The sequence below is a fragment of the Carcharodon carcharias genome, chromosome 7 (genome assembly GCF_017639515.1).
Source record: "Carcharodon carcharias isolate sCarCar2 chromosome 7, sCarCar2.pri, whole genome shotgun sequence".
Taxonomy (NCBI): Eukaryota; Metazoa; Chordata; class Chondrichthyes; order Lamniformes; family Lamnidae; genus Carcharodon; species Carcharodon carcharias.
In genome coordinates this window covers 21,523,501-21,544,992 of record NC_054473.1, presented here as the reverse complement: position 1 = coordinate 21,544,992, position 21,492 = coordinate 21,523,501, and the positions used below count along the sequence as shown (strand labels likewise).

Below are 21,492 nucleotides of genomic sequence, written 5' to 3'. Positions count from 1 at the left end.
GGTAGCTCTGGGGTATTGCTAACACATTTCATCCCCCATGGTAAAATTTGTGGCTTCTCAATTCCTCTAACTCTTTAGTGACTTGCTGTGCGCTTCCTTTCTAAACTCATCGTTGATATCCTATATTTTGTCTTAAAATTTACTATTTCATCTGGCATTACTCCAATTTGCAGCTAAACAAATTTTCAGTCAATGTAGAGAGAATTGTATGTGCAATGGCACATACTTTCTATTGAAACACTTCTATATCCCCCTCCCAAATAAGAACAAAATGTGACCTCCAAATGTTTATCTCCCTGCTCTGGCTCTTCCCACAATTTTAGGTTTCCACTCTCACCAGGGAGCCACCTTTCAAAAGGATCAGCTCATGAACTGCACCATAAGGAGCAACATAGATCTACATTGTTTCTAGTCCTACATGCTGACTGGAGGTGTTGAAGCAGAAAACATCTACTGGCCATCTGGTATCCAGCACAAGTCCATGTCTTTGCACAATTGGGGAAACTATAACAAATTTAAATATCTTCTGTTAGGTTCAGAGACTTTAAATAAAACATGAAATTAGGAACATGGAATACAAAACATTGCCCTTGTCTCCACCCTTTTAAGACTTTTTGAAGAGGATTTCAAGATTCCTACAAGCATTGATTTTGATTCCATATTGGCCTTGCAGAATCCAATTGCAATCAGCATTAGAAGTTACAGCCTTGGCATTGCAAATTTTGTTAACTACCTTAGTATCTACTGAAATTGGATATCTGAAATATTAATTTTCATTGTGCTTAAAGCACATGGCTTATACTGAATGTTAGCCATGTTCATGGCAACATCATTGTATTATTGCTTCTAACTGAAGCCTTTAACCTATAGAAGCAGTCAGGTGTTGCTGTACATAATGATTTAATGCCCCACTGGCATGGCAAAGATACTGGCCCCACAGTAAAAAAGAAACCAATTGAGAAGCTTTTTCATAACTAGGGAGCATGTGGGGTAACCATGTAAAGGTTTTTTTTTAAAAAAACACTATCTCAGTCCAAAAGGCCAGTTGTGTTTATTTTGTATTTCACTGTCTTCCTGTGCAGCTCCACAGAGTATTCCCATTCATCATCCTCTTCCACGGATTATGGCAGCTGGCAGATCGTGTCTGGCTGTGGCAGTATTCATGACCAGGCCGTAGTTACCAATGACTCACCCCTCCCCTTCAACTTGCAAGATGATGGAGCCAATGGGAGACTGTGAGTGTTGCTGAGATTATGCAACTTTTGCATCAGAATTATTTAATCCTGTTATAGGTGTCTTCCTCTGTCTGTCCAGCTGTTGTCCCTCTCGTGTCCTTCTCTGTCCACGTGCACTATTTGCACAATTCTTTGCACAGTGAGCTTCCATTCTCAGCTGGAGCCCAGTAGGACCAGGGATCTTATCCAAAAGGAAGAAATATTTGTAACCAGTCCAACTAGCTTGTTCCTTGCATTCCTCAAAGAAGCTCATTTGCAACAATATTGCCGAGAACCTGGAAGAAGTCGTTATTTTGGGGAGCCCTCCAGAAAATAACTTTAAAGTTTAGAGGGAGCTGTAAATGATGTTACCAAATGTACATTACAGAGAAGCGACGCTCAATTGTTTGTCTACACATGTTTTGGTGGAGCCTCCTTTACATTTCAGACATTTATATCTGTCTTCAAATGAACAAGGCTTTCATTTGTGCGATAAGCACAATTGTGCGGGTGGGTGGAAGAAAGAAGAACTAAACCAAAGTATGAAGGTGGAAATGAACAGGCTGCGAGGAGGATTTTTGTGCTAATCCGTGTTGTGGTGTGAAAGCAAATGGTTGCGACAATAATGGTTGCAGTCAATAAAAGAAATCAGTTATGCTTAAATAGCTGTCAGAATTGAAAACAGCAAATAAAGGCGAGTTGCAGTAAGGACAGAAATAATTCCTATATCCATCATCTTTCAGGCAGTGAACCATTGCTGACACTGTCAATGAATGCCCTAAAAAATCTTGTTGATGAAATAAAGGGCCCTTTATGGAAAATGATCATCCAACGGTACAATATGCTCTCAATATTCCTTTCCAAATAAGATTTTCAATCTCACAGAACCCAGTATGCGTGAGAGAGATTGGGTTAGTTATGTGACTGGCATGAATGGTTTTGATAGCAATGTGGAAAAGTTTTTGCTTTTATTTTCTTTTTAATTACAAGTTTTGTGATTGAACAGGATGGCGATTTTAATTTGTATTCAGTATACTTCAGGTCACCTGAACCTCTAAGACAAAGTTATTTCAAATAATTAAGTATGTTTTGTGTTTATGAATCATATGTATATAAAATGCAGCATGTAAATGCATTTAATCTAATAGTGAAAATTTTCCAATGATTTGAACTATATTTCATCAAACTGTGAATGAATCCTGTGCCATTCATTATGATTTAATAGTTTCCAGTTCAAAGATGAAATATGTAAACTCAAAATCTGTGGTGCAATGAATTGGTGTACCCACACATTGCTACCACAGTTGGTAGGAGGAGAGTTCCTGATGGTGATTTCTCGACTGGGTAAATTTCTGCGGTCTGTTGGATATCCAGGAGAATGCAGGCTACCTGCAGCAATGAGGGATTTGAAAAGTAATGGAAGGCATAACAGAGTAGAGGAGAAAACAATAAAAGGGTTAACTTTTTAAATATAAAATGCAGAAAGTAAGCCAGTGCAGAGGGTAGGCTACAATTCTAATTTTAATCCGGGCTAGATTGATGAAAACCTGTAAACAGTTTATTTTCTGTAAGCATCCAGTGTGAAATTACTTGAAGTGCTTTCTACCTAACTTCTGGGAGCCATGAGTCCAGAAATTGATGCTAAGTTTGCACTTGCACTCAAGCCATAATACTGTTGGATGTGAGAAGTTGTACTAGCCTGTGTGACATACTAGAAAACTCGGAAAAAGTGAGAATGGGCTACAACAGTGCTGACATAGCACCAACAAAGCTTCCAACTCAAAAAACATGACCCAAATATAGGCATTGTGACATGTGAAGACAAAGAGTCTGACTGAAAGACAGGGTTTATCATAACTGAAGCTGTTTATATCTCCTTCTAACTTTGAACACTCTTATGGCAGAAAATAATTGGATTAGTGGATTTACAAGTTACTGAAGAGGAATCTAAGTACTAAAAGGGGTGTGAGTGCTTGACTTTCCAGTTGGCATCTGCCCCCCACATTGACACTGGATTTGGCACATTTTGAAGCCTACTGTAATTGGTCATTTTTAAGTCAAATAACATTCACCATCACTCTAACTCCACTCCAACTATAGTCATTCTGCAAGTACAAGATCAGGAATACTCAAATAAAGCCACTTAATGCATTCATACTAATGATTGATCCCTTTTTATCTTTTTTAAAAAGACCTTCAAATAAGACAGTTTTTTTTTTGCTGACTAAGCCAGCATTTATTAATTGCCCTTGTTCAGAGGGAATTTTAAGAGCCTGGAGTCACATGTAGGCCAGACCAGGTAAGGACAGCAGATTTCCTTCCCTAAGGCCATTAGTGAACCAGATGGGTTTTTATGACAATCGGCAATGGTTTCATGGTCATCATTAGATTTTTAATTCAAAGTTAAAAACCACCGTCTGCCGTGGTGGGATTCGAACCTGGATCCCCAGAGCTTTACCTTGGGTCTCTGGGTTACCAGTTGAGTGACAATGCCACTACACCACCGCCATTGCCTCCCCGCTAATTAGCCTTTCAGGAAAATTAGCATGCACCTTTTAATATATAATGCATATGGGGGCAAGCTGCTCATTTTAATTTTTTCCACTTCAAGTTTGCGCATAACAAACATTGGAGAAAGTAATGTCTAATTGGTTGGTTCAATTGGGTTGAATCTTGTGCTCTCACTGGTGGTGAGCTTGGAGGCAGGCACAGTACACACTTTGATGGGATGGTGGCGTACCTGAACCCTGCTGCCTTCCTGCCTCCACCAGAATTAAGTTCTGGGTGGGAAGGCCAATTAATGACCATTTAAAGGCCCCATCCCTCCATTGTTGGGATTAATCCAGCTGCAAGTGGGCCTGTTGCCATGCAGTGGCACGGCAACTACACCATGTGGGGAGCTTATCACTTTGGCCGGGCACCCTGTGCCTGACTGAGGGACTGGACATCAGGAAGGTGGGTGCCTGCTGAGAGTCACTCCCTGCCTTTGCTTCAGACCGCCCCGGCCCCCTTTCCCTGTGAATCCACCTTGCGAAACACCACCTCCCCCTCAACATTACTTACCTGTGTTCTGGGTTACTCGGCCACCCTGGGACTCCACAGAGTGTTCTGGCAGCAGCCACAGCCTCCTCTGATTGGCTGGCAGCTCTTGCTCTTGATGGGTTGGTGGGACTTCAGCCTCCAGGGTAGAGATTCTAGGGAAAGGCCCACGGGTGGTCTCACTGCTGCCTAATTGGCTTGTGGTTCAGCAGGCCTTCCTAAGAAAAGGAAGCCAGCACACGAGACCCCCGTCACCTCAACAGGATTTTGCCCATTCTTGTCCCCCAACCAATCTAAAGTGTTCTAACAGCTGGCAAACCTGTCAGCTGACATCTCTGATTCTGGCAACCTCCAATCTCGGCAAAGATGCTGATTTATTTTCTTGTGAGCACGCTGTCAGCCTAACAAAATGATAGTTGGCCATGTGTGTACCGTTGGAAAGCTATTTTTGTTTTGAAATAATTCAAGAGCAAAATATTCCCAGGATTATTTTTAATGCAAATGAAAGGGAATAATGAGCATTTGGTGTTTAAAAATTGGAGTAATTTCACAGTCTCAATGGAATCTCAAATTTACAGTCAAAATAACTTTCTCTTTTTGCAGCCATCCACATACCCCAGAGCGCAAGACTAAGCTGGAGGAAGTCCGAGCCATATTCTTGTCTGCATACAGTGCAACTGTGGGCCTCAGATCTGTATCATCCAGCCCTTCATCAGCCATTGGTGGACTTCTGGAGCAGTTTGCACGTGGAGTCGGACTGAGAGGCACAAACAGCATTGTCTGACACAGCTGACATTTTTTTTTTAAAAAGTGTGGATCACTGTGCAGATTTAACTGTGACATTGCCAAAGATGGACTTGTGAATTTGTTTTTCAACTTGATGATCTACTTCATTTTATGACCTTAGATTGTGTTTACTTGTTATAAAACTTTATTTTCTGCCCTGAAACTTATTTCTGGAAGGTGGAGAGACGGTCACCACCCTCCTCCCACCCCACTCCTCCACAGCACCACCCCCCCACCCCCCTTTACAAACATCCAAATGCTGGTGAAAGAATGTGAGAAAACTAGGTTCAGCCTTTGGGTCTGGACTACTTATTTTTGAAATACCCTTGTCCTCATTGCATCTATGTTGGAGAACTTTAAAAACATGTTGTCATGAATGAATATTATTTGCCAGCTAAAAGTCCTATATTAAGAGGCATGTGGGTCAATCAAAAGTCATGGTGAACATGTCCGGTGACATTTTTAACTCATTCAAAAATTGTAGCTTTGAATCTTTTAAAAAATGTTAGCATTGTTAACATACTCTGGTCTATTGTTAACCTGATCGTACAGAGGAATTTTGATTTGCCACTTTAAGGCTACTTCTCAAGATAGTTAGGTGTGGCGAAATTAGTGTATTGGTCTCTTTTTAAAGAAGGAATTAGTACCCAAATAGGGTTGTTTAAATTTTAGCAACATTTCAATACAGTTTACATTATTAACCTCAAGCATCTGGCACCCAGTGGCTCATTAATTTCATCGTTATAAGTGCAGGCTTTATTATGGCATACTCACTTCCACATATTGGAATAGTGTGCCGCGCATGGGTTGTAATCCTAATAAAGCTAACTTATAGAGGGGAGGGAGAGGGAAGTACTCAAATCACATCTCTGGAAAACATCTGTTTGATTAAATTGTGTGGCAACTAGCTGATTGAAACCAAGCAGGCAAGTTATGCGGTGAGTCCAGGAACTAACCATGCTTTGATTTTTGCTAGATTAACTATAGTGGTAGCACAGTGGTAAGATTGTTAATAGTAAATGACTCGGCTTCAGTAAGATTCTGCTAGGTTCTAACAACTTGTCCAACCAATGAATGAATTGGTTTGAAAATGTCTGTCAACTTAAGTAAGAAAACAGTAGTAAGATAGTATGTTGTCATTAGCAGATCTAATTTAATTCAGCTTTCGACTCATTTTCTAAAGATTTAAGATTGTTTCTATTTTTTTAATCCTACACTTAACCTGCTTAAGAAACTTGGATGATATTTTTGTAACACTTTTCTTTTTAAAAAAATAGTCTATTTATTTTAAATGTAGTTTAATTCCGGTTAGGATAATCTATTTCCTCTTGTAAAGTGGAACTTGTCTTCTCTGGGTTCTGTTGTATAATTCAGCTATTCAAATTTTACAACATCTATTTTTAAGTTGCTTTAAGGAAAAAATGCTGCCTTTGAGGATTGAGCGAAGGGGAAGCTGTGTGTTACATCACTTGAATTAGATCTTTGGAGTTTTTTTGTTTAAATTTCATGCTATAATTGTTCATAAAAGGAAGATGATCCAACAGTTAAGTGGTAAATGACCTTCTTAATGTTTCAGTCAAGCTGTTGACTGTAGAATCAATGTTAAACTTTTGCATGTAAGAGCATAAAAAAGTAAATAATGAGAAAAGGCCACAAAGCCCATCAAAATTCACTCCTCCAGTGCCTCAGTGCCCCCATTATGCTCCAGATTCTCTTTGAATCCCTTATTTTGTTTCTTTATACTACCCAGCAAACCTATCCAAACATTTATCACTGAATAAAGAATAGCTACCTAATTGTTTTAAGTTTGCCTTTTGCTAGTTTAAATTCATGTCTTCTGGCTCTACCCAATAGGCTTAATGTGAAGAATTATTCTGTGTTTGCCTTATCTGTGACATTTAAACATTGCAAGGGTCTCCTCTCCTTCCTTTATCATTAGTTTTCTGGAGTCACTTTTAAGATTAGAATAGGTTTTCATTTGTTGTATAATAAAGACTGTGAGGAAGCTGCCGTAACCCCTGTAAAGAAATAAAACAAGTTAATGTTTTGAGTTTAAATCTTTCAATTCTGACCCAGTATACCTAAATGTTAACTGTTTTTCATCTCTTCAGCTGCTGACCAACCTGTTGTGCATTTCCAACATTTTCTGTTTTTAATTTCAAATTTCCAGAACTTAATTCTTTGAAGAAAATCCTCCCTGCAGTTCTTGTATATACTTGCAACTCTGCTCTTACCCTCCCTCACTGGCCATAAACTTAAACAGTACATTGTATGGCACATGGTAGTACTTTATTTTTAGTAACTATTGATAGGCCAGTTTAAAAAGATCATGGTTGGTGAGTTTAAAAAAAAGGTTAGGCTGAAGCGTTTAATGAGTTAGATGGTGTGAATTGGGATTCATCTGCTTTTTAAGTATGTGCATTACATATTTAGATTGTTTCATTATGCATGTTCATTAGCATGTTTCATTATGTTGGTTTTATACATGGACAACAATTACCATGCCCAGCAAAAATCTTCTCCATATTAGTGCATTAAAGATCCGTAAGCATTTTTTTCAGTTTTTAAATCGGAGATTTAACAAATATATGTTGACCAATGTAGGCTGTAATCCTTTGATAAATATTTAGGTGTTTAGCTGCATCTATTCTAAGCCCCCAAACCCCACTATTATGTTCACTTTAATATTATTTGCACTAATGTTTTGATTGTTAACCTGTACAACTTGTATCAGTGTTATGGCACCAGCTCTCTTTTGAGTAACAGACCATTTACACTTGGTGCTTTCTTATGCTGCATTTAAAGATTAATCCCTGGAAGGTGCTTTGTGGCCTCCTGATCTATCTGTTTTTAAAGGATATGTTGGCTTATTAAAATGAAGTTTTTCTAATCAGTGTTTACAATCAGAGCTTTCTGAAGTTTGGTCGTGTTTTACTTGGATAACATGGGATTGTAGCGAACACTGGGAATCCCTCTAGTTGTAGTATCCCCACTTCCCAAAAGTGTATGAACTATTAGTCATAAAAATCCTCTTCTACTTATTCGTTTATCTAAGGTTAATTCTCTAAGACTTTGTTTTTGGTTAAATTCTTCCTTGTCCAGTTAGATGTGTGTGTTTCCTTGAATGATGTCAAGTGCATTCCATTTCTTAATGGTGCAAGCAATCATTTAAAAAGTTGCTCCTTTGTTGTGAGCTAAAGATGCGTTTGTTAGGTTTAAGTTCAGGAAATTTGATATTTTTTCCCTTGAAATTATGATTTGTGCCATCAGTGCCTGGCTTGTAGTGCAATAGGGCTAGGAAATTGCTGCCTTTTTGAGTTGCCAAAATTACATTGGGATTGATTTATATGTAAAATGAGATTCATTGATGAGAGATCTGGTGTGTTGTTGGAGTGAGAGATTCCCGTCAACCAGAAGAATTCCAAGCACTAGAGTTGGTCTCGTACCTTTTACACACTGATAGTGCAGGGATGGATCTGATCTATGCTGGGTGAGAAAAAGGGGCAGTAAAAAATTTTAATTGGATCTGAGGTTGGCTAAAGAGAGCTTAATGTTGTTGAGCAATGACACACCAAGCTACCAACAAGCACTTAAGAATTTGTAAAAATCTGTTTGGTAGGAAGACAAATATCATGCTTAAGAGTGACTATCTCATTAAAACTTTAATCTTTTTCTCATGGTTTAAAAACCTTAAACTGCAATAGCACATTTGATTTCTTTTTAATCCAACCTTGCAAACAGTAATTTACTAACAGGCAAAAACTGCTGCTGAAAATTGTTTCATAAATTGAAGCCACCATTCTGGAATATTATCATCCAAATATGAGAAGTATATTTTCTCGCCCTGTGTAGATCTCAAGTAACATTTAGTGTGGCCTGTTTTGTGCCAGCAATTTTGCCAGTTACCAATAAACATTTTTTTTTTACCCCTTAGAACAAGTAACCTGATTCCACAAGCAGTTATCTGCACAACAGACGCAGCATCTGCTGCAGTGGTGCTATAAGAATCAAGTATCTGGAAGCCAATTGTTCCAAAAAAAAAACTCAAATGCTCCTTAAAATCTACAGTCTTGCAAATAAATCACAATTCTTGTCAACTCTTTCAAAATACTCTTTCAAAAAATAGAGCATGATATCTCAAAAAGGTATTTGTCTAAATCTTGTAAGTTATCAATGAAAATTGTTTTGAAACATGTTAAATAAAATTAGTGTTGGAATGCTAGGCTCAAAGTGTATCTTAAAATCCCTAGCTGTACATTGCTAATGTAATCACTTTTATTTTAAAAATGATTAGAATCAGAATTAGTTTATTAAAGAAAATCATGTTTTGTAGGACATATAAAGGTATGGCAGCCTGAATGGTAGAGTAACAATCCCTGTTTCTCTCTCATATTGAGATCATGTATGTTGCTACTGTTGCTTTCTTTTCTTGAAGGCAATGGTGAGGGATATGAAATTAATTTAGGAAACACATTTGTGTGTTATTAACTCCTTTCCTTGCAACGTTTATCTATTTCCCCATCCTTTTTCAAGCCAAGAAGACAAGGATGCTCTGAATCATGATGGCCATTTAACTGAACAAACTCATGAAAGGTGATCTGGAGCACCTTCAAGATTCTACCCTATTTTTATGTTGAGTGTTTATCAATGGGCTGAAGGCCTGGATTTTGTTTGAATCACTAACCCCAGTGAATTGTACAGTTTCAATTTTCCTATCATCAGTTTTACTAATCCTGTGCAAAAGTTGCGAGTATCCAGTAAGAGATTAATGACTTGTCCATCTTATTTGTGGTCACATGTATATTGCTGAGCTGAGGCCTTATGTTTCACTTTTTGCCAGATCATTTACCTATCCTGAGCAACCTTAACAGAATAATATTGAGGTAGTTTGTATGTTGCAGGGACTCCTTTAAAGAACCTGGTTTATGGAATAATCTGTACCCTTAAAGTGAAAAAGATATTACTTAAATTTTCATAGGTTACTGTTCCATGAAGTGCAAAATCTTGTGATATGGTAAATGACTCTAATGGTTCTTCAGGACTACTTGAACTTGTTCCAGGCAGTACTCTCTGCATGTGTATAAAGTATTTCAACTTAGTTATAAATAATAAACTTCTAATCTTGACCAAATGGTTTCATCTCATATTCTCTGTGCACCTATTGTATGGGTCTCGGGTCAAAATGTGCTTATAAGCACATTATTATTAACAGACAAATATTTTCAGATATTGTAATTCAGACACATAGGAGAGAGCTATAAAACCTATTGATTAAAAGCTTTCATAGAACGTGTTGATCCTGTCCCCACACCATTCTATTGAAACTTGCATTCAACATATTGAACTTGGGCAATGGCATACACTTTACATTTGTTCCAAAAACATTTTATTTTCATATCTGCATATTTCAATGTGTATTGGACTCCGCTATCTTTTGAAGAAGTTGTTTGTCATGGAGACCCTCAAAATTGGTGTAAATCATTGCCTGAGATGGTTATTTTTATCTTGTGGATTTCTCCTTATAATTGTCAATCCCTAGTGACAAGCACAGTCAGCTGGCCTCTGTATAACCATGATTTTTAGATGAGAATGAGCTGGGGGTTCAATTTTTCCTTCCTTCCCCTTCCATGCACCTGGTGTCTGTGAAACCATGGGTGTTTACTTCTAGTTGGGGTGCTGTGTTTGACTTTGCCATTAGTAAGTAGAAAAAATATGCTACAGAACCAGATCATATTTGTCTTCTGAAACCCATTCCTTTCTGTTCATATGGTGATGCTTCATTCCCTAAGGCTGCTTAGTACTTAGGGGAATTTTCACAGGAGTTGAACAATGCGTATAGTCACATTGCCCATCAACAGAGATTAACAGAAAAGAGCACTAAGATACGATTGTCATCCATGGCTTCTTAAACACCCAATGGTCTTTTTTTTTTTGCCATTATGCAAAGTTCGTGAAACTTCATTATTCTGCCAATTGCCCTCACTTGTGTCCAGGCGGCGCTGATCTCTCAACAATTTAGAAGTGTGGGAGGAGGACCCTGGGATAGGCAATCAACAGCACCTAGAGCGCGCACCTGCGCAAGGGCAGCAACAGTGGGAGATAAAAACCAGCGGCAGAGAGGGAGGCCCAGCACACGGAGAGTGGACTTGCATAAGAAGGGTCGCTGTGCTGGAGATAAAAAACGGCGGCAGAAAGCCCCTACAACCTGTTTCTAACTGTCAGAGCCGAAGTGTGATGTCAAAGGAAAACAGGTAGGTGATGGTGAGTATCTCTTCCATGTCTCTTGTTTAAATCAGCAGACATTATTGCAGCTGAAGAGTGCAGTTAAGAAATTCACTTTTAAAATATTTAACATCCAAATTAACTGATTAAATAGAATAGAGATGGCTGGGCAGGCGATGTGTTGTAGCTGTAGTATGTGGGAGCTGGTGGATGCCGGTGTGATCCATGGTGATTACATCTGCAACAAGTGTTGGCTGTTCCAGAGAACTTCAGCTCAGAGTTGCTGAGCTGGAGTCCAAGCTGAGGACACTGACACATCAGGGAGGAGGAGAGTTACCTGGACACTGTGTTTCGGAGGACAGTCACACCCCTTAGATGAATTACATCAAATTTGGATCGTGGTCAGGGACAGGAGGGTGTGACTGCAATTGTGGCAAGAATGAGGATCCAGGATTAGCTATGGAGGAGCCTCAGCCAGTGCCCTTGTCCAATAGGTGCGAGGTTCTTGGACAAGGGCACAGACTGCAGGGAGGATAATGGAATTGACCACAGCACCATGGTACAGAGCACCATTCTAGTGGGGGGAGGGGGGGAGAGAAAAATGTAGTAGTAATAGAGGATAGCATAGTTAGGGGAATAGATACTGCCCTCTGCAGCAAAGACAGAGTCCCAAAGGCTGTGTTGCCTACCTGGTGCCAAAGTTATGGACATCTCTTTTGGGCTGGAGAGGAACTTGGAGTGGGAGGGGAAGGATCTAGTTGTCGTGGTCCATGTAGGTGCCAATGACATCGGTAGGACTAGGAAAGAGGTTCTGCTGAGGGACTGCGAGCAGCTCGGGGCTAAATTAAAAAACAGAACCACAAAGATAATCTCTGGATTACTACCTGAGCCATGTGCAAATTGGCATAGGGTAAATAAGAATAGAGAGGCAAATGCATGGCTCAAAGATTGGTGTAGCAGAAATGGGTTCCGAATCATGGGGCACTGGCACCAGTAGTGGGAAGGAGGGAGCTGTTCTGTTGGGATGGGCTTCACTTGAACCATGCTGAGATCAGTTTCCTAGCAAATTGTACATAACTAGTAGTGTAGATAGGACTTTAAACTAATTAGTGGGGGCAAGGGTTCAATTGAAGGGAAGTTTAAAAAATCAAAAAGAAACAGAGTACAGGTAAAAGCAAAACACTGTGGGTGCTGGAAATCTGAAACAAAAAGAGAAAATGTTGGAAAAACTCAATCGGTCTAACAGCATCTATGGGGTGAAAAACAGGTAACATTTCGAGTCTGGATAACTTCAGAGCAAAGGTGCAGGGTAGTGAAGAGGCAAACGATAATCAAAGTGTGACAGAAGGGGCAGAAAATATAAGCAGAGTGCAGCAGAAATCAGAACCAGAATGAGCTATAATGGTAAAAAGTCAAAGTTTAATGCTCTTTATCTGAATGCACGCAGCATTTGTAGCAAGATAGATGAGTTGATGGAACAAATAGAAGTAGATGAATATGACTTGATAGCTATTATAGAGACATGGTTGCAGGGTGACCAAGACTGGGCACTCAGTATTCAAGGCTATTTGATGTTCCAGAAAAATAGGCAAAAAGGAAAAGGAGTTTTGTTAATAAAAGAAGGTATCAGAGTGGTGGTGAGTAGTGATATAGGTGCAATAGATCGTGATGTGGAATCAGTTTGGGTGGAAATGAGGAATAGCAAGGGGAAGAAGTCACAGGTGGGCATCGTCTATAGACCCCCAAAGAGTTGCCTCACTAGGACAAAGTATAAATCAGGAAATAATGGAGGCGTGTAATTGTCATGGGTGATTTTAACCTGCATGTTGACTGGACAAATCAGATTGGCAGGGTTAACATGGAAGACTAATTTGTAGAGTGCATCAGGGATTGTTTCTTAGAGCAATATGTTGCAGAACCTCCATAGGAACAGGCTATTTTAGATCTAGTAATATGTAATGAGGTAGGATTAATAAGAGATATTGTAGTTAAGGATCCTATAGGATGTAGCGATCACAACATGGTAGAATTTCAAATTCTGTTTGAGAGTGAGCAACTCAGGTCTCAAACCAGTGTCCTCAACTTAAATACATTACAGAGGTATGAAGAAAGAGTTGTCTAAAGCGGGCTGGAAAATAGGGAATGTCAGTAGATGAGCAGTGGCAGACATTTAAGAGATATTTCATAAAGCTCAATGAAAATTTATCCCGGTCAAAAAGAAGGACTCGAGAAGGATGAACCACCTGTGGTTAACAAAGGTGATCAAGGAGAGTAGCCAATCAAAAACTAAGGCACACAAAACAGCGCAAACTACTGGTAGGCCAGAGGATTGTGAACTTTTAAGGAACCAGCAGCAGATGAATAAAAGCTAATGAAGAGGCAGAAGATTGATTATGAAGGTAAATTGGCAAGAAATATAAAAACAAACAGCAACGCTTTATAATTGGACACTGAAAAGTAAAAGAATAATTGAATGACAGATGTGAAGGCATCAAAGTACAGCCTGATCTCATCCTCACCCAACGTCCACAAAAAGGGTCACTGGACAGACGGGTAAATAAAAAGAGTGGCTAAATTGAGCATGGGACCCTTGGAGGATGCGACTGGAGAATTGATAATGGGGAACAGGGAAATGGCAGATAATTTAAACCAATATTTTGCACCAGTCTTCACAGTGGAGGGTGCTATAAACACCCAAAAGATATCAGATAAGCAAGGAACTAATAGGAGAAAAGATCTTGTAATGATCTCTTTCAGAAGAAACAAAGTATTTGACAAACTAATGGGACTAAAGGCAGACAAGTTGTCAGGACCTGATGGCCTGCATCCAGGGATTTTAAAGGAAGTGACTGCAGAGATAGTGGAGGCATTGGTCGAAATATTCCAGAACTCACTGGGTTCTGGGAGGGTCCTAATGTGAAGCCCCTGCTCAAGAAGGGAGGGAGACAAAAAACAGGAAACTATAGGCCAGTCAGCTTAACATCTGTTGTTGGGAAAATGCTCCAGTCCATTACTAAGAAAGAAATAGGACATTTAGAAAAGCTTAACCCAATCAAACAGAGTCAACATGGTTTTGTGAAAGGGAAATCATGTTTGACAAATTTTCTACAGTTCTTTGAGGATATAACAAGCAGAGTTGATAAAGGGGAACCGGTAGATGTGGTGTATTTAGATTTCCAGAAGGCATTCGATAAGGTGCCACATAAAAGGTTATTGCACAAGATAGGAGCTCACAGTATATTGAGGGTAATGTATTAGCATGGATTGAGGATTGGTCAATACAGAAGACAGAGAGTCAGGACTAATGGGTCTTTTTCAAGTTGGAAATACGTAACTAGTGGAGAGCCACAAGGATCAGACCTGGGGCCTCAATTATTTACTATGTTAATGACTTGGAGGAGAGGGCAGAGTGTAATGTATTCAAATTTGCTGACGATACAAAAATAGGTGGAAGGGCATGTTGTGATGAGGACGTCAGGAATCTGCAAGGGGATATAGATAGGTTGATTGAGCAAAAACTTGGCAGTTGATGTTTAATGTAGGAAAGTGTGAGGTCATGCACTTTGGTCGGAAGAATCAAAAGACAGACTATTATTTAAATGCAGAGAGACTCCAAAAAAGTATAGCAGAGGGGAATCTGGATATTCTTGTGCATGAAACACAAAAAGTTAGCATGCAAGGACAGCAAGTAATTAAGAAGGCAAATGGAATTTTGGCTTGTAGTGTTAGGAGGTTGGAGTTTAAAAATAGGGAAGTCTTGTTACAACTGTATAGGGTGTTGGTGAGGCTGCACCTGGAGTACAGTGTACAGTTTTGGTCCTCTTATTTAAGAAGGGATATACTGGCACTGGAGGCAGTTCAAAAGAGATTCACTAGGCGATTCCTGGGATGAAGGGGTTGACTTATCAAGAACGGCTAAACAAGTTAGGCCTTTATTCATTAGAGTTTAGAAGAATGAAGGGTGATCTTATTGAAACATATAAGGTTCTGAGGGGACTTGACAGGATAGATGTTGAGAAGATGCTTCCACTAGTGGGGGAATTTCGAACTAGGGGACATAGTTACAGAATAAGGGTACACTCATTTAAATTTGAAATGCAAAGAATTTCTTCTCTCAGAGGATAGCAAACGTCTGGAATTCTCTACCCCAGAGAGTTATGGAGGCTAGATCACTGAAAGTATTTAGAGGAAGTAGATAGATTTTTGAAATATTGGGGAGTTGAGGGCTATGAGGAGCTAGCACTAAAGAGGAGTTGAGGCCTGGGGCAGATCAGCCATGGTCTTATTGAATGGTGGGGCAGCCTTGAGGGGCCGAATGGTCTTCACCTATTTCTTATGTTCCTATGTTCAAATCAAAAAGGTGTCACGTTACCAAGGTTTCGTGGTTTGTTCTGTTTTAACATGTTGATTTACCTCCTGAAAAAAAAGTTTCTACTATACCAAAATAGACAATACCTTCAGCTTTTCACAAATTATTGGTATAGCAGTAGAAGGTGCAACTCCTTTAAAAGATAAGAAATCAAATACAACAGCAAAAGTTAGCAAATAAGATGGCAGTTGCTGTTTCTGCTGATACCTTTCAACAGGCAATGCCCCCCCAGATGCTGGCAGTTCTCTCATCTTTTCTGTTTTGCTTCAGATTTCCAGCATTCCTCTTTGTACAAAACTAAAGTACTGTGGATGCTTGGAAAAAACAGAAAACGCTGGAAATACTCAGTAGGTCAGGCAGCACCTGTGGAGAGAGAAAGAGTTAATGGAACGAATCTTCCAAGAAGTGGCAATACTGTCGGATTGCCACTCCGTTCCTATGTCCCTCTGCTGGAACTCTGCGTTTCTCACCCGGGCTTCAAAACCAGGCCTTTGCAGAAATACGGAACCTTTCTGTTCCTGGAGTCCTTCCTCCTGGGGTAGGATCGTCAGGGGGAAGCCAAACCACGCCCCCCTTTTACGGCACTAGCTGTCATTTTCAATAAGTCTTCATTCGTTAACAGTGAAAACCTTTTTTGACATTTAAGTAGCTTTCCCTTGTGTTAGCGAATGAGTGAAAGTGAGATAAGTGGGTAGGTTGGTAAAGTCCGTAGGGTGTTTGGGGGCCGGAGGGGGAAGGTCATTGGGGATTCTGGGTGGGAGAATGGGGGATCAGTTGTATAGTTACCCAGGAGTTAGATCTGTTTTTTTTTTTCTGGCAATGTTTCCTGGGTAGCTGTTCTGGTAAGTGAGTTGGAACCCTCCAAAGTCTCCGACTCTAACTCAGGGAGGGTGCTGGACACAGGGGAAATTCCCATTGGAAGTTGAAACCTCCTGGGCAATTCCAACGGAGTTCTTGCATTGAGACTTCTTATGGGTCTCCCTGTGCATCTTCCGGGTTACCTCCTGGGTATGACCATCCCGAGGCTGCAAGATCTGGGCCTTTATTTCAGATTAATGACCCTTTATCAGAACTGGGCAAAGTTAGATATATAATAGGTTTTAAGCAATTGAATAGGGTCTGGGTGGTGGTGGTGGGGTGGGGTGGGTAGGGGCAAAGGAAAGATCTGTGATAGGATGAAAGGCGGGAGAGATTAAATAACAAAAGGGTTGGTGCTGCAAGGCTGAAGGGAATGATAATGGGACAAGTAAAGAAACAAAATGCCTGCGAATAGCAAAATGACAACACCAGCCGCCTGAAAGCAAAGAAAGAGAAAAACGAGACTGTAATACCAAAGCCGGCAAAGGGAAACAAAATGGGGGCAGAGGTTACATTCTGAAATTATTGAACTCAGTGTTGAGTCTGGAAGGTAGTAAAGCGTCCAATCGAAAGATGAGGCGCTAGTCCTCGAGCTTGCATTAAGCTTCATTGGAACACTACAAGAGGCCAAGGACAGGGAGGTCAGCAAAACAGCAAGGTGGAGAATTAAAATGGCCAGCAACTGGAAAGTTTATTATCACACTTGTGGACTGAATGGAGGTATTCCACAAAGTGAGCACCCAAGCTGTGTTTGGTCTCTCCAATGTACAGCAGACGCGTTGTGAGCAGCGAACACAGGATATTAAATTGAAAGTACATGTAAATCTCTGTTTGACCTGGAAGGAGTGTTTTGGGCCTTGGACAATAAGGAGGGAGGAGGTAAAATGGAAGGTGTTGCAGCTCTTCTGCTGGCATGGGAAACGTACCATGGGTAGGGGGGGTGCAGTATTGGGGGTGATTGAGGAATGGACCAGGGTTGAAGAGTGAATGGTCCCTTCAGAATGCTGAAAGAGCAAGGGAGGGGAAGATGTGTTCGATGGTAGCAGAAATGGCAGAGGATGATCCATTGAATACAAAGCTTGGTGGGGCAGAACGTGAGGACAAGGGAAATCCTAGGTAATGGGAGAACCCTATTCAGTTGCATAAAGCCTATCATATTGTCATGAAAAGCCGATTACAGCCACAAATTACTCATGGGCATATTGAACATTTTAAGGAAGTCTTGTGTGTGTTTTTAAAGAAATACAAGCAAGGACACTGAGCAAAAGATGGGTGATAATGTAAAGTGACCACTTTCTGAAAAATTCCTATGTGGGTTGTACTGACAGACCTGTCCTGACAGAACTTCAAATGTCACGCCTGAAAAGGCGTCATGGCCTTCTTCAAGACACTCTTGGAAGGGAGATAAGAAAGATGCAAAAGATAACTTTTATCTCCTGTAGTTACCGAGACAAAAATGGATTACCACATCTTGGCAATCATCTAAAATCCATCTTCTGCTGATTTATATCTCAGAATGTGTAAAACGGTTGGAGATGAAAGAAAACAGAGTCTAGGCGCAAGACACGGCTTTTTTTCCCTTACCGGAATACACAGGGAAAAATGGGTTTAAAAGCTAGCCACAGATCAGTGCTGATGTGCTGTGTGTGTGTGTGTGACAGCAACAAGAAGACTGACTAGTCACCCCTGAAGTTGTAGGCAAAGTCTCTCTCTCTCTCTCTCTGTTGCTGGAGGCAAGGCTCAGCAGAGGCCACAATCCAAAAGGAAACAGGACAGCTTCTTCAGCCAACCTGCAGAACCAAGTGTCTCCAAACCATCTACGAAACTGCCAAAGTCAGCTCTACAGGAATCATCCAACATAACAGCCACAACATATCATCATCTATGCCTCACTGACAAGCCAAAGACGGATTTGTATATTTTAAAATTTTTTTATCTGGACTCTTAACTTCTCATTTCTGATCTGTGTGCATAGGTGTTGCATTTTTACTATTTTTCTCAGGTTTTAGAAATGTACTCTTTCTTTGACTCAAGAAAGCCTGGTTAAATTAAAGTAAATTAGCTCCTTGCACTGGGAAAAGGTATCCACGGGGGGAAGGGATCTCTTTTAAATTAACCTTGTTGTGACCAACCAAGGGAGTTGAATAAAGAAGGGCAGCCAGCTCATTTCTCCTTACCCGGGAGCATAACAAAATTGGGGTCCAATTTGGGAAGTTAACAAATTGGGGGACCTTGCCTGGGGACCAATTGTAAGAATATCTAACTTTTTTCAATTCTGATGAAAGGTCATTGATCTGAAACTTTAACTTTTTTTCTCTCTCCACAGATGCTGCCTGACCTGCTGAGTATTTCCAGCATTTTCTGGGCAGAATTTTCCATTTGGCGGGCAGGCAGGCCTGACCCAATCGCGGGCGGGCACGGAGCCGATTGCTGCCAGCGATCGGGGCCACACCGCCTGTGCGGGCAGTGGGGGGGGATTCTCTAAAATTGAGAGTGCCCTCTTTCGCGCAAGCGCACAAAAGAGCACACTTATCTCCCTGAGGCAAAGTGCTGCCTCAGGGAGATTGGCTCAACTTTTAAAAATATTAAAAATAGAGAAAAGAAGAATCCCTTACATGTCCCCTCATGTGACAATGTCATGTGACATGAGATGGGACATGTTCATAATTTACAGAACAACTTTATCACAATTTTTAAAACCCTGCATGAAACCTCATCCCGTCGCTGGATGAGGTTTCATGTTTTCTCTAGTTGCCGCCAGGGCTCCTGGCCTGCTCACTAACCTTAACGTTGGACAGGCAGGTCCTTTAATTGGCTAATTGATCCTGTCAATGGCCTCAATTGGCCATTGACAGGTCGGTGGGCCCGCAGCTGATTGTGCTGCACCCCCGCCTTCCTGAAAATTTAAATGGGGCGGGATGACGTCTGGGGCTTCCGCCCGACATTATCCCATATCATTTTACGTGTTGGTGAGTGGGCCCCACCTCCCACTCGCCGATGACAAAATTCTGCCCTCTGTCTTTATTTCATTTTTTTTGCTCTGTTTGAATTGATAGTAAGAAACAGTTGTTTCATTTTTTCTTGTTAACTCAAACTTTTGGTGGTGGTTCTACAATTCATTGCTGTTAATCTCCTATTGAATTGCAGAAAGGCTTGGAATGTGTTGGCTTTCAATGAATGCCCACCCATCTGGTCTCACAGTAAGGCACAAAGGGTGCATGAATGGTGTAGAGAGCACTTTAAGTCCTTTGTTTTTTTACTTCTTCCTATGCAAGATCCTGTTCCATGCTGAGCATCCCTTGCAGCTATCGGGGGAGATAGCACAAAAGTGAATCTGCAACAGTCTGTGTGCACGTGATGTATCGGCAGCTAAAAGGATGAGAAATCCTATGACACAGGAATGTCCATGACTGTTATTTTCTTTGACACTAAGTATTGCAGTTCATTCTATTTAGTATCCCAGAGAGATTATTACAGAACTCAAGTGAAGCTTGGATCCAGTGCAGCCAACTGTGAATAACATTCAGCCTAGAAGTTATTAGAAGATTGTTTTCTTAAGAAATCTTTTGCGTTTACAGTGGGGTGTTGAGCAAGATGTGAGATGTTGATGTAATGCCAAATAATCTTTTCTAAACAAATGAACTCCTTTTTTCCCTAAAAAGGATCCACAATTAATTTGAAGTTTTATAGCACAGCTACAGATCAGTTCTGGTCCCGTAACATGTTGGGAATTATAGTGACACAAGGGTTTGTAAGAAAGGTACTGCAATAGTTGTGGGACTTAATCTTCATATAGATTGAATGAATCAAATTGGCAAAAGTAACCTGGAGAGTGACTTCATAAAGTATATTTGGGACATTTTGGAACCTACTAGGGAACAGGCTATTTTAGAGCTGGTAATGTGTAATGAGATGGGATTAATTAATGACCTCGGAGTGAAGGATCCTCTAGGTCAGAGTGATCACATTCAGTTTGAGGCTGAGAAAGTTGGGTCTGAACTACTGTCTCAAAGGCAATTGCAAGGGTCTGAAGGCAGAGTTGGCTAAAGTGGACTGGGAAAATAGGTTATCAGGTAAGAGTATAGATAAACTGTGGCAGACATCTAAGGAGATATTTTATAACTCTCAACAAAGATATATTCTACTGAGAAATAAAGACGCTATGAGAAGGATACACCATCCCTGGCTAAGGAAGTTAAGGATGTTATTAAATTGAAAGGAAAGATACATGATGCTGCAAAGATAAGTGGTTGCCCAAAAGAATGGGAACATTTTAGAAATCAGCAAAGGATGACTTTAAAAAATGCTAGGAAATCTAATGGGACTAAGGCTGACAAGTCCCCTGGACCTGATGGTTGCATCTTAGAATCTTAGAGGAGGAGTCTGCAGAGATGGTGGTGCATTGGTTGTAATCTTCCAAAACTTTCTAGATTCTGGAGAAGATCCAGTGGATTGGTTAACTCCAAATATAACACCACTATTCAAGAAAGGAGGGAGACAGAAAGCAGGGCCAACATCTGTCATTGGGAAAATTCTAGAATCTATGATTAAAGAGGTAGGAGCAGGACACTTAGAAAATCAGTATACAATCAGGCAGAGTCAACATGGCTTTATGAAATGGAAATTGTGTTTGACAAATTGATTAGAGTTCTTTGAGGATATAGCAAGCAGGGTGTATAAAGGATAACCAGAAGATGTAGTGTACTTGGATTTCCAAAAGACATTCGATAAGATGCTACATAAAAGATTACTGCACAAGATAAGAGCTCACAATGTTGGGGTGCTATATTAGCATGGATAGAGGATTAGCAAACTAACAGGAAACCGGGTCACAATAAATGGGTCATTTACAGGTTGGCAAACTGTAACTCGTAGAGTACTGCAGGCATCAGTCTGAGGCCTCAACTATTTATTGACTTAGATGAAGGAACAGACTGCATTGTAATCAAATTTGTTGATGATGCAAAGATCATTAGCAAGCTGGGAAGCAAGTTGTAAGGAGGA

General features: G+C 40.4%; 1 protein-coding gene across 3 annotated transcripts in view; it reads left to right on the top strand.

The window, feature by feature from the left end:
- The window catches only part of mtmr14 (myotubularin related protein 14), a 70,783-nt gene extending 60,618 nt beyond the window's left edge, over positions 1-10,165 (top strand). For 2 of the 3 annotated variants that reach the window (XM_041191188.1, XM_041191187.1), the window contains exons 18-19: positions 1,083-1,235; positions 4,857-10,165. In XM_041191188.1, the coding sequence (XP_041047122.1) occupies positions 1,083-1,235; positions 4,857-5,037 (334 nt within the window). In that variant the 3' untranslated portion in view covers positions 5,038-10,165. The remainder of the gene's footprint in view (positions 1-1,082; positions 1,236-4,856) is intronic. The other variant, XM_041191189.1, reaches the window with a different exon arrangement.
- The last annotated feature ends 11,327 nt before the right edge of the window (positions 10,166-21,492 follow it).